Genomic DNA, 13,351 nt, shown 5'->3' with positions numbered 1-13,351 from the left:
GTTTACATTTTCCAGCCTTGTTGTTTGTTCTTGCATTCCCAGTCGAGTACTCGCCATTCTAGGTTGAATACTCGCACTTGTCATTTTCCTAAAAATTCTCTTTTATATTAATTAAATAATATTTTTTGGTGTTGCGAAATTCACTCGACAACAAAGTATTTTTGTGTTTTTTTTAAAAAATTTTGGTCAATTATATAATTTTTTCTAAAAAAAAAAACACTATTAAAAATTTACATCATAATATAAATTAAAATTTGAAACATGAAATATTTGGCATGAAAAAATATAATACCGAGTTTTCAAAAAAGAAGATCAAATTACGTACTTTGGTCCAACAACTCTCTTGGTGTATTTTCTTCTAAATCATTTTTTAAGTTTAGAGTGTGTTTTTGTTGTGTGAGGAACTTGAGTCGAATACGTTTTTAGTATTTTATTACTATGTTATTTATGTATTTTTTCTTCGTGGAAATTGTGCATGTTGAACACACTTGGACATCACTCATCAAGCTTCGGGAGAAGACTTGTTCGGGGGTCACTTTTTGGGAGGATAAGTGCAAGTGTTATGATTTGAAGGGAGTTCAAGATCTTAGCACTTCAAAAAATTGATTAGGAGTTTAGATTACAATAGTTGGGACAAATTTAAAGAGGGAGTCTTTATTTGTGTGTTCTTTTACTTTATGTTCATTTTTACCTTATGTTAGTTACCTATTTAAACACATATCATTTCTGTTTAAATAGTTTTTCTTCCTGTTTAAATATCAATTAGATTGAAATTTTTTAAAAAGTGAGATACCTTTTTATACTTTAAATGAATCGGAATAAAATTCAGCCCATTATGGACGACTGTGGTTGTGGAATGAGCTCATCGATTCAACCAGATATGGTATACGCCGACCATGGTTGTGGAATGACGGAGTTCTACAAGAAACGCTTTGAGGCGCTGGGTGTGCAGAGAGGTGTAACATGGTTGATTGGAGGTGCAAGGCGTCTCCGATTAGAGGCGTTGGATTTTCGACGAGGTGGCCCAATGGTCCGATGGTGGTTCAACTCTTGGACATGGCTCCTATTTGTTTTTCATTTCATCATGGCTGTCAACTCGAGTGAGATCAATGGTGACGATGAAGATGAGAATAATCTTGCCAATCGTGACCTTTGAAATTTTTTTCAGACACATGTTAGATCATCGTTTTTGGGCAACAAAAGAATCTTTGGCAGAGCTCTTAGGATGAGTAAAATAGCATCTCTGATCAAAGATTGGAATTTGTTGGGAAATTGTTTCGCTTCAAATCTCTCCAAGCGTTTTGAAGCCGCTGCTATGCCCCGAACCAATCTGAAGACGTGCCTCAACCGTGTTCTGATGGTGTCGGTGAATCCCGAAGCTCCCATCATCGATGACGACAGGCTGAAGCCCAAGCCCTGTGCAGTTGTCGTCGTTGGTTGCCATCGGTGGTTGCGCATATGAATAGTGGCTGAAGTGCTAGTCCGTTTTTCATGCCTGATGGACGACTTGGGGCTCCCTTTTTTTGTAACTGCTTTATTATTATTATTATTAATTAATTAATTAACTAAATGTCTTCATCAATTTATTTTAACCAATCCTAATATAATTATTTTTCTATTTTCGTCCAATTTCTTTAAATCAAATATTTTTTTTTCTAAAATAAAAATTATTTATATACATTATTTTTGTAACGACTTCTTTTTAAAATTTTATTATTTCAAGAGTATAAGAATTATTGTATTAATTTCTACTCATTTTCGTATTATGTTAATTTTGATATCATATCTATTGAGTTATTTTTTGGACTGTTTTATTTTTCTTATAATATTACTTCTTAACAATTTTTTTTTCAAAACTTTATTTTTCACCATATTTCATTTTATTTTATTTTGTACATAAAGGAAAGTGATATTGTGTACTCATATTTTCTCAGTTTGTTAGTGTATTTTTGTTGTGTTATTTATTTTTTAAGTGTATAGATTTTTAAAGACATTAAAGATTATTGGAGGACCAGTGGTTATCACAGATAAGTTTTTCTTCATATTTTAATTGCTATATAAGTATATATATATATATTGAAAATTTGGTTCTTAAATTTGGTTTATTTTCTATAAGTAAATTCCTTACCTCATTTATCTTTTTGGTATTTTGTAGGTTGTTTATCTATACTTCAACACACGAAAAGTTCACATATTGCAGAAGATCTGAACTCATTGGTTACTTCTTAATCATTCAAGCTGAAGCTTCAGTCTTAATGATAGTGATGGATTGGTTTTACACGTTATTTCTCTTTGTTATGTTGAGTTTATTTATTTAGCTTTGGTTTCTGTTATTCAATAGCACTCTTTCTTTTCAAATGAGCTAGGTTTTTATAGATTTTTTTGTTAGTTTGCTTTCCAATTTTCTTAAGGCATCCCTAGTTCATGTTCGTTTTTCATGAATTAGTTGTGCATACACTTAGGGTGGATGGTGAATTAGCTTAGATTGAAGATTATTCTTCTTTTCTTATTGATATGTATTAAACTCTTGGTTGTTGTTAATAAGAGTTTAATTTCAAAAAAAAAATATATCTCAATAACAGGAAAGTAATTAATTATTTAATTTGAATAATTAATTCAATAATCATAAAAATAGAATTTCAACAAATTAAAAAGAAAATTCAACAAACTAAATCTAAAATAATAAACCCTAAATCTAAATCTAATTCTTTCTTTCGTCCTCTCTCCCTCTTCAGATCTCCTCGTACAGGTGAAGGTGGAGGACTTTCGGGGATGGCAAATCACGGGAAAGAGATGGGATTGAGATTTCTGGACCTTGGGGAAGTAGTGGTGCCCCATTCAATTCTTGATGGAGAATTGCATTGAGAAAGGGAAGAATGAGAGAGGAATAAAGCTTTGGGAGTTCTCGAAGATGGGATTTCGAGGATAGAGAAGTCGTTCGTGGCTTTCGTTTGCTCGCCAATGCCAAGAAACGGTCGGGCCTACTTAGGTAGAAGCGTGTACAAGTTGATGGAAGCATAAGAGAGGAAAGAGGTTTAGATTTAGGTTTAGTAATTTTTTTCTTCTTTTTCTATTTGTTTCTTTGTTTTTTTTTTTTTGTTATCAAGTTAATGGAAGTAGGATCTCATATTATTTTTCAATTCCCGTTTCAGTTTGTATTTTGTGTTTAAATCTAAGATTGAGATTGTTTGAAATACATTGTGGTGGTGGGTGGTGGTGGGACCGTCGTAGTAGTGGGTGGCGGTGTGGTAGTTGTTGTGGTGATGGTTTTTAGGTGTTGTAATAGTGATGGTGGTGCTCATTAAAATGGTGGGAATGAAGCATATAAGGCTAATTAGGATTTTTGCCCCCTGAACTTTGACATGTACCAAATCATGCCCCTTGAACTTTTAAGGTCGTTAAAAATGTCCCCTGAACTATTGAGATTGTTGGATTTAAGGACTTTTTTCTAATTTTAGTAAAAAATTCTAACATGGATGAAAGTTCAGGGACCATAATTTAGTAGATCTCAAAGTTCGAGAGGTGTAATTTGATAGATATCAAAGTCTGGGGAGCACGGTTTAGTACATAAATAATTACGGAAATAGTAAAATTGAATAAAATTAGACAAAAGTCCTTAAATTCAACAATCTGAATAGTTCAGGGGGGGTATTTTTAACAACCTTAAAAGTTCAGGGGGCATGATTTGGTACATGTCAAAGTTCAGGGGGCAAAAATCCTAATTAGCCTTTTTTTTTTTAATTAGGATGAAAAAATGAAAATGAAAGTTTTTGTTTTTAATTATTTTTACAATCTAAAAATAATATTGAAAATTATTAAAATAAATAAAAATTATGAAAAATGATAAAAAAAAAAAAAATTTGCGGTCAAACCCCATTATATTAATTTTCCGACTAATTAGAATTTTTGCCCCCGTAAACTTTCACATGTACCAAATCATGCTCCCTGAACTGTTAAGGTCGTTAAAAAATGTCCCCTAAACTATTAAGATTGTTAGATTTACGGACTTTTTTCTAATTTTAGTAAAAAAGTCTAATATGGATGAAAATTCAGGTGGCATAATTTAGTACATGTCAAAGTTCGAGGAGCATGATTTGGTAGATATCAAAGTCTGGGGAGCATAGTTTAGTACATAAACAATCAGTGAAATAGTAAAATTGAATAAAATTAGATAAAAGTCTTTAAATCTAACAATCTTAATAGTTCAGAGGGTATTTTTAACGACTTTAAAAGTTCAGAGGCATAATTTAGTACATGTCAAATTGAATAAACAATCAGTGAAATAGTAAAATTGAATAAAATTAGAGAAAAGTCTTTAAATCTAACAATCTCAATAGTTCAGAGGGTATTTTTAACGACTTTAAGGGTGCGTTTGGAAAGCCACAATGTAATTGGATTTGTGTGTAATTGGAGGTAATTACACAATTTGGCATGTTTGTCTAACCATGTAATTACACTGTAACGGTGTAATTGGAAGTAATTGAGGGGTTCCAATTACACTCTCCAATTCTCATGGCCCCCCATTAGAATTGGATATAATTACACTGTGTAATTACTAAAAACTTTCCATATTAAACTTTAGCTATTAAAAAAATATTATTTTCCCATGTAAAAACTAACTATTTTGCCAAACAAGATATTAGGAATTCATATGTAATTACCACCTCATATCCAAACACACCTTGCATTTTAAAATATAGTGTAATTACTAAACTGTATAATTACTACCCTAGTAATTACCCTACCTAGTAATTACACAGTTACTTCCAAACATACCCTAAAAGTTCAGAGGCATAATTTAGTACATGTCAAAGTTCAGGGGACAAAAATCCTAATTAGCCTTATTTTCCTTAACTTTTTATTATAACATTTTTAGTTATTTATTTCTTACAACATATTTAGTTAAACAAAATTAAGATAATAACAAACTTTTATAAAAACACAATATTATTAATCTTACTAAATGGAAACTTTGCATAGACATATTTCTCTCCAAACATAAAACAAAAAAGATTTGACAAAAATAAAAACATATGATAGATGAAATTATTTAAAATTTTAACCAACATTGGGAAAGTTTCACCTCCATAGAGAGGCAGCTAATTAATAAATAGTCAATGATCGATAATGTTGATTAATTTCTTCCAAGCAGGGCGGTTGGAGATACTTTCCCACCAAGCTTTCACATTCTTCCTCTCACTCACTAAATGTTCCATGTTAACTTCATTCACTAAATATCTAATCCCTGGAAGATGGCTCAAATCGGCTAGACTGAAAGCGTCACCGCCAAGGTAATTGCTCTTACCTAATCTCTCCTCATACACGTCAAGAACTTTCGCCATCTTTTTCTCACAATCGTGTACCAGAGCCAAGTTTCCCTTCTTTCCCATACTTGGGAGGATTAGGATCTGCAGCACCAGAGTGTAGACTATGTCATTGAAGTTGTTGGATTCTACTTCTACCCATTGGTCCACTATGGCTCTCTCCTCTGTTGTGGCTCCCAATAGGTCGGCTCCATGATCGGCGTACTTGGCTGCGTAGTACCGTATGATTGCTCTTGATTCTGAAATTAATAACACGACTTTTAATTGTGGATAACCTTAATAAAAAATAATTAGAAAATTTCTGTAGTACACCCAGTACACTTTTAAAGGGCTGTTTTGGTAAATTTTTAGAAAATTTTGAATAGTTTACCGTACCGAAAATAAGTTTTAAACAGTTACTTATCAGGCGTATAAAAAAATAGTAGCAAAATATTATTTTGGACATTGTAAATTATTCGAGATTTTTGAAAATTTATAAATTGTCCTTAATAACTACAACGTATGCAATCATGATTCTTTAGATTAAAAAACTCTCTTGAATGCCAAAACAGATAAACAGTTTACCAAAATACTTTTTAGAGTAATGCACTATAAACTTATCTAAAACCTTAACCACTCTTTAAAATAAAATTACTTTTACCATTAAAAATGATAAAAAATTGACAAAATCATTAAATACTATTTTGAAGTGTAAAATTAAAAAATTTTAAAATTTTATTATGCCGCATTTAAAAAAGAATCGGGGCATTTAATACCTTATGTTTATTGGTGAGGTGTAACATAATAGTGTAAGAGTGGTTGTATGATAATTAGAGTAATCAATTTAATTTTTTGTTTTTTAAATATTGTTCAAATTGTAGGTTTCCTCTTCAGAACAAAAAAAAAAACAAAACTCGAAGCATATACTACTTCAATAGAAGCAACCTCTGCAAACTCAAACATCATTTTAGTAAAGAAAAATACCCTCTAAACGTTAAATCCATTCTATAATCTACAACAATACATGTCACTAGCTAAAATTTATAGAAAGTTTATTTGGATAGATATAGATTTCTCATTATAATAGTGTCTTACCGAAAAGTCTAAACTCTCCTTCTTCAATAACTGGAACTTGTCCAAATGGCTGTAGAGAGAACCACAAACCACAAAATTTATTAATTAATTAAGACATTTCATCTTCTTTAAAAACAAAAATAATAAATGATTAAGCCATTTTTTTTCATTAAAGATTAAGACATTTCTTATAATCAGCTTAATGTATATATTACAAGGTTTTATTTATTTATTTATTTTTGAAAATACAAGGTGTATTAATTATACATACGTATACATAAAAAAAGGATCTTTTTAGTTTAGTTGACATTAGAATTTTCTTTTTTGACCTGAATATTTTAGTTAAGAGTAATGCTAATTGTAAATTTTTGAAAAATTCCGAATAGTTTATAGTACCGAAAACAGAGTTCCTAATATTCCAGTTTACCATGCACGTTCAAAAAACTTCAAACGTAATTTTGGCATTGTAAACTAGTCGAAATTTTTAAAAAATTACATGGATGATGTTGTAAGCATAACGAATACCCTCGTGAAAAAAAAAAAATTGACAAAAAATATTCCGACATGTGTTTTCCGGCATGGAGATTGACTAAGAGATTGTAACAGGAGGTTGACGGCCGTAGCACTCCTCTTTAGTTAATTAATGACTTATAAATGATTCCAACTAAGATTTTAATGACTTAAACTAAGATTTTAATTAAGTTTAAGTAAAAGTTGGGTAGTACCGTACTTGTTTAATTTTGAGTTTGGGAGTTATAAATATTAAGCTAATTAAAATTTTTTTCATAAACTTTGATATATACCAAATTATATATGTTTTTTAAACTTTTAAGGTCATTAAAATTCCCCTAAATTATTGAGATTGTTAGATTTTTTGTCTAATTTTAGTAAGAAATGTCTAACATGAATGAAAGTGCAAGGGACATGACTTAGTACGTGTCAAAGTTCGAGTAATATGATTTAGTAAATATCAAATCTGGGGAGCATGATTTAGTACATAAACAATTATCGAATTAATAAAATTGAATGAAATTAGACAAAAGTCTTTATATCCAACAATCTCCATCGTTTAGGGACAATTTTTAATGGCTAGAAAAGTTCAGAGAACATAATTTAGTATAAGGAAAGTTTAGGAGACAAAATTTTTGATTTAATTGGTATAATTTAATTATAATGAATATTATTGTGGGACATCATGATACATTAGTTAGTGCAATTTAATTTGTATAAAAAAAATTGAATCTGTGAAACTTAAATTACTTCGTAATCTTTTTTAATCAAATATACATAATCTATTTGAATATGTGGTGCTGGACACATAACACTTAAATATTTTTTATCCAACAGTGTAATATAAATCGTTCTGCCTAAAACTCGAGACAAAAATCCGTTTCAAAAAAAAAAAAAAAAACTCGAGACAAAAATTAGTATTTCTCTTTTATTTTTAATTCCTTTTATTCGATTCGCTTGATTAAAAATCAAAGCAAGTATATAACAAATAAATATGTATATGAGTATTGTGAGTGTATTGATATTTATAGCTTTTTATTACAAAACTAAACGTCTGTTTCTACACAATCAGGTGGATCTAAATATACTGTTTGATATTAAGAAAAGTAGAAGTTATTTGGCAAATATAGATATATTTTTTCAAGTGAGATATGAAAAGTAAGTATATATATACATAGATACATAATATAGCTATATAGGGAGAGAAAATTCCAATTAAGGGAATGTGTGGTGGATATAATGTCAGCATGCATATGCCATAAATAACATAGAAATAATAAGCCAAATTTGTATACATAAATAAATCCAATCAACTAAAATCTCATAATTAGAATATTTATATATATATATATATATATATATTTGTGTGTGTATATAGACCTGTAAGAGCAGGAATTGGGGTTGTTTGTGCTGAGCAGTTTGGAGATCGACATGAACAATCTCATACTCAATCCCCTTCTCGTGAAAGCAAGCAAGCACTCTCTGTGTACACGCCGACCTCAATGAACCATATACTTTGACCACCATTATTCTCACTCTCAACTTTCAACAACAACACTTACTGTTTTTATTTGTTTATTTATTTTATAGAACCGAAAAAAAGTTGGATGTTTATGATAATGAAAAAGGAGTAAATATATATAGCATGAGATTGAGAGTTGCGCAGTCTAGAGAGTCATGAGTAACCACATGTGGTTGTTGTTACTTGTCAAGCATAATATTTTTGATGGGGCAGACACACATGCTTATTACCACTTTCAAAGTACGCACCGGTGGTTGCATTGCATAGTAGGATATGTCGTATGCTATAATATAACTTCACCAATTATTGTCGTTTTTCAAAGTACGTACCGTTTTTTCTAAAAAAATGGATTTTGTCTCTGTCCATTGAAATAATGCAACTTTATTAATGGGCGGGAACAGGGGCGGAGCAGGACAAAAAATTAAGGGGGGCCAAATTGTATCATATATAAGTGATAAATATTTCAAAATATATTATTAAAATTCATGATTAAAATAAAAATATAAAATGTTTCTCTTGCATATTACGTAAGTTATTTATAAGTGAATTTATATTAAAATTTTCAATAATTTTTCTTTGAATAATTTGCGGCATAAATACTTAAATTTAATTTTTAGTTGCAGATAAATATTTAAGTTTAATTTTTGACAGTAATAATACCTAAATTATATTTCTAGAACTTTCGTAGGTACCTGATCGGTAAGTGTTAAGTCATTATCTACGTGTTATTTTCTTATTGGTACATTTAAATTAATTTTTAAATAAAAATAAAAATTTATTGGCTTGGACTAATAAGAATTGTCATGTGGTAGTTGACTCGACACTTAACGGCTAAATACCTACAGAATTTCCAGAAATATAATTTAAGTATTACTACCGTTAAAAATTAAACATAGATATTTATGGCACAAATTACTCTTTTTTTTCAATATATACTAGTAAACATTCATTTTAAAATGCATCTTTTATTTTTTTTTACAAAGTGTAGTTTTCACTATATTCATAATTGAATAGATGAACATTCTATTTTAATTAGTTTTTAACTAAGTGACGATGATGACTAGACTAGGAAAATAAGCTAATAGTATTAATGAAAAAAATAAATATTTTTTTAAAAGGAAACATATATATTTTTTATAAAAAAAAGGAAAGAAATTGTATTTAGTTTAGCATTTAATATTTTGATGATAAAAAAATTAACAGTTTAAAATTTTAGTTTGACTTCTTTGTGAATGAGGGACACCATATAATAAATACGAAAAATTAAAGTTTGCATAATATAAATTTGTTAAAAATGATGTACATATATATTTTCTTTGGGGGGGCCATGGCCACTATAAGCTTGAGTGTACATCCGCCCCTGGGTGGGAATTTCACAACATTTGAAAAATGCTCTTCATACGTAGGGTTTTCATTAAGGGTGTTCATCAAACCGTTTATACGGTACAAACTGCCCATATTGTACCACGCTGCATAATAAACAGTTTGAAATCCTGCGGTACTGGTGCAGTTATGGTTTGCAATTTTTCCAAACCGCCTAGTGCGGTGTGGTTTGTAGTTTAAAATTTAATAATTGCGTTCAAACCGCACTGCTCTATATCTTACAAAGTTAATTACCAATTTTTACAATATGATTTTTGTTCTTTTTTCATATAAGAACAAATATATATGTAATATATGTATACATTACATTAATATTTCTTTTAGAAACAATTCAATATAATAATTTGATGATTAATATATATGTTATGATGTTAAAATTTTAATAATTTTTTTTTTTTTGTATTGTTAAAACATTAAAGATTGATTTTTAATTTTTTATTATAATGTTCGATAATGATGATGGTGTAAACCGCACAAATCGCATCGCACCACACTGTATTTTTGCGGTGTGGTTTTTGTAGTTTTAAGATCTCGCGGTGCGGTTGCAGTTTGAGAAATTATAAAAACCGCATGTGCTGTTTGGTTTGAAAAAAAGGTTACAACCCGCACTACGAACACTCCTAGTTTTCGTGCTGAAAAATCACCAATATTATTGATCCTCTTGTAGTGATCTAGGGTTTTATCCCCTTGTTTCTTATCTGTTTTCCTTGTGCTTTTACTTTTTTCTCTTGGTGGTGCTGTTGATTTTTCTCTATGGTTGCTACTAGTTAAAAGCAAGATATGACTATTCTATTGTGTTGGTGGATTCTACTAGGAAATGAGGCGATAAATCATTTGGTGGTTGGGTTTTTGCTCACTCAGAAAGTCTTCTTTCTTGGTTTCCTACGATCGGTTCTTTACAAGAAGTGGAAGCTGAAACTAGGATGGAAACTCGAGGAAGTTCATAAGAATACCTTTGTTCTCATGTTTATTCAAAATTGCATGCGAAGCTGACTTTGCTGTAAAAAATGGTCCTTGGAGGATAGGAGATAGTTTTCTTATTTTCAAACCTATGCCAGAGAATGGCCTTTGGAAGGCGATGGATTTGAACTCTACTCCGATGTGGGTTCGTGTGTATGATGTACCTCAAAGATTCTGGACCTAGAAAAATATTGCAAACATTGACAAGAAAATTGGTAATGTCATCAATATTGATAGAATGTAGAGGAATGGGTTCCCGAGGAGAGAATATATTTGGTTTCAAGTGGAAGTTCAACTGAAGAAACCATTACTAGTTGGCCTATTTCTTCTAATGGAGGAAGGTGTCTATATATGGTGTTATTTCAAGTATGAAAATATAGCGTGTATTATAAGTGTGGGCTCATGGCCCATGAGGCGGAATGCTATAAGAGGACCAAGTGTATGATAACTAATTATTTCAATAAGACGGTTTGATGTATGGACCATGGATGATACTTGGTTCTCGAAACTGGGACTATTTTTTTTGATTATGCTTGTTGGAAATTATTTTACCAGGATCTTAGATTTACTCACAAGTATGTTTATTAACACCCTAAATATGAACTTTCTAAAACGATGAAATAAACACATATAAAGTTTAGGAAACCTTACATTGGGTGCAGCGGAACATAATGACTCCTTCCGTTCAGATATCTAGCCCTTGATTCCTTTCTGTAGCAGAGCATTATCAATATCTGAACCTGGATCTCTTTCTCTGAATCTTTGATGTTGAAACCTCCTTCTTGCTGAAAGTCTTTCTTCACGATCTTCCTCACTATGATTGAGGTATCACTTGCTGTGTGTGGGCACTACTCTTACACTAAGAATTTCGAAATTCAAGAGGGAAGAGAAAGAAGAAGTGGCAGCTAAAGATAGGGAGAGAGAAAAGCTCAGGTTTTTCTCTGAAGGAAAAATAGAAAATTTAAGTGTAATTTTCCTGAAGCCTTCACTATCTATTTATAGCATTCCACTAGGGTTAGGTTTGAATTATTTGGCATTAAAATAATGAAAATATCAGTTTAAATTGCCTACAAAAGTGGCTGGCCCTATACTAGTGGATTTGGGCCTCATTTTTTGCAATTTTGCAGTTTTACCTTTTCTGCATCTGATTTTCTCAAAAACGCCAATTTTCTAATTCCACCATTTAAATGCCAATTCTAATTATTTAATAACTATAAATAATTATTAAATAATATTGTCATTTATCATATTTATTAATTGAACCATACAAAGTATCATAATTAACAAATATGCCCCTAAAACTCTTTCTTTACAATTTCGCCCTTACTTAGTGAAAAATTCACAAATAGACATAGTCTAATTTGAGAATTATAATTGATTAATCAAAACCAACTACATGAGTCTTACAAGCAATATTATCTCAACTAGTGGGGGGACCATGGGTCTATATAACCGAGCTTCCAATAAGTAGATCAAGAATTTAGCACTAAAATTCACTAACTTATTAATTCTTCGTTGAATCCACGCATAGAACTTAGAATTGCACTCTCAGTATATAGAATGCTCTATATGTTCCACCATATAGACACATCATTAGTTATCCATTGTTATAATCCTAATGTGATCAATGATCCTCTATATGAATGATCTACACTGTAAAGGGATTAAATTACCGTTACACCCTACAATGTATTTATTCCTTAAAACACTTGACCCCGTATAAATGATATTTCAGCTTATGTGAAATGAGTACTCCACCATTTATGTTCGTTTGGTCAAGCTCGAAGGAGATCATCCTTTGCTTACTATTCGCCGTATGTAAGCTATAGATTCCATGTTTATGCTAGCGCTCCCACTCAATTGCACTACCGTGTTCCCAAAATGTACGTATCACCCTGACCTAAAAGTAGGCTTAACTAACAAATCAAAGAACACGAATAGCCTTTCAAGATTGAGCCTAATCATAACAGGATTAAGAACATTTGATCTAGGATCAACTAGGCGATATTGACTTGAATAGATTTTACGGTAAGTTTAATTAAATCTAAGTCAAAGTTCAATATCGGTCCCTTCCGATGCATACTCCATGCATCCAACCTGAGCTTTACTTTAACCAATGCTCTGGAAAGAACATAGCACTTCTCCAAATGCAAGTAAACTCTGTTGTAGATTATCATATCAGTAAAACCCTATGTCTGATAAATCTAGGAAACTTTATTCACATAGTCATGTTTACTTTCCAATGTGTTGACGACACAATAAACAGGATCAAGTATGTGAAAAGGGTTTCAGATGAATTTATACATTATGTAAATATAATCATGAAATAAATCATGTGAACCATGCAACATTAAATGTTATTTCTGATCTATATTAATAAGTAAATCTGATTATATTGAAATGAGTTTTATTTAGGGCATAAAACCCAACAATGCTTTGTATGAACAGTTGTGGCTGGATAGGGAGTTGGCTGATGTGAGAGCTCAAGAAGAAGTTCAACATCAACCGGTGGTGAACGTCGATGCGGAGGAACCAACCTTGAGCGGGAGGGAGGGTAATGGAGTTCTTGAGGAAGGGCTTACAGTTGTCCTGGTGGAGG

General features: G+C 31.0%; 1 protein-coding gene across 1 annotated transcript; it reads right to left on the bottom strand.

Moving 5' to 3' along the window:
• Positions 1 to 4,929: 4,929 nt before the first annotated feature.
• On the bottom strand, positions 4,930 to 8,508 carry LOC115698856 (glutathione S-transferase F11). Its single transcript, XM_030626061.2, has 3 exons — positions 8,268 to 8,508; positions 6,399 to 6,447; positions 4,930 to 5,563 (listed from the first exon to the last, which is right to left on the bottom strand). Exons 1-3 carry the CDS (start codon positions 8,412 to 8,414, stop codon positions 5,115 to 5,117), a joined length of 645 nt encoding a protein of 214 aa, XP_030481921.2. The 5' UTR covers positions 8,415 to 8,508; the 3' UTR covers positions 4,930 to 5,114.
• Between the last annotated feature and the right edge of the window lie 4,843 nt (positions 8,509 to 13,351).

This window comes from Cannabis sativa, chromosome 8 (assembly GCF_029168945.1).
Source record: "Cannabis sativa cultivar Pink pepper isolate KNU-18-1 chromosome 8, ASM2916894v1, whole genome shotgun sequence".
In the NCBI taxonomy this organism is placed as follows: Eukaryota; Viridiplantae; Streptophyta; class Magnoliopsida; order Rosales; family Cannabaceae; genus Cannabis; species Cannabis sativa.
This window is presented reverse-complemented; position numbering and strand designations above follow the sequence as displayed.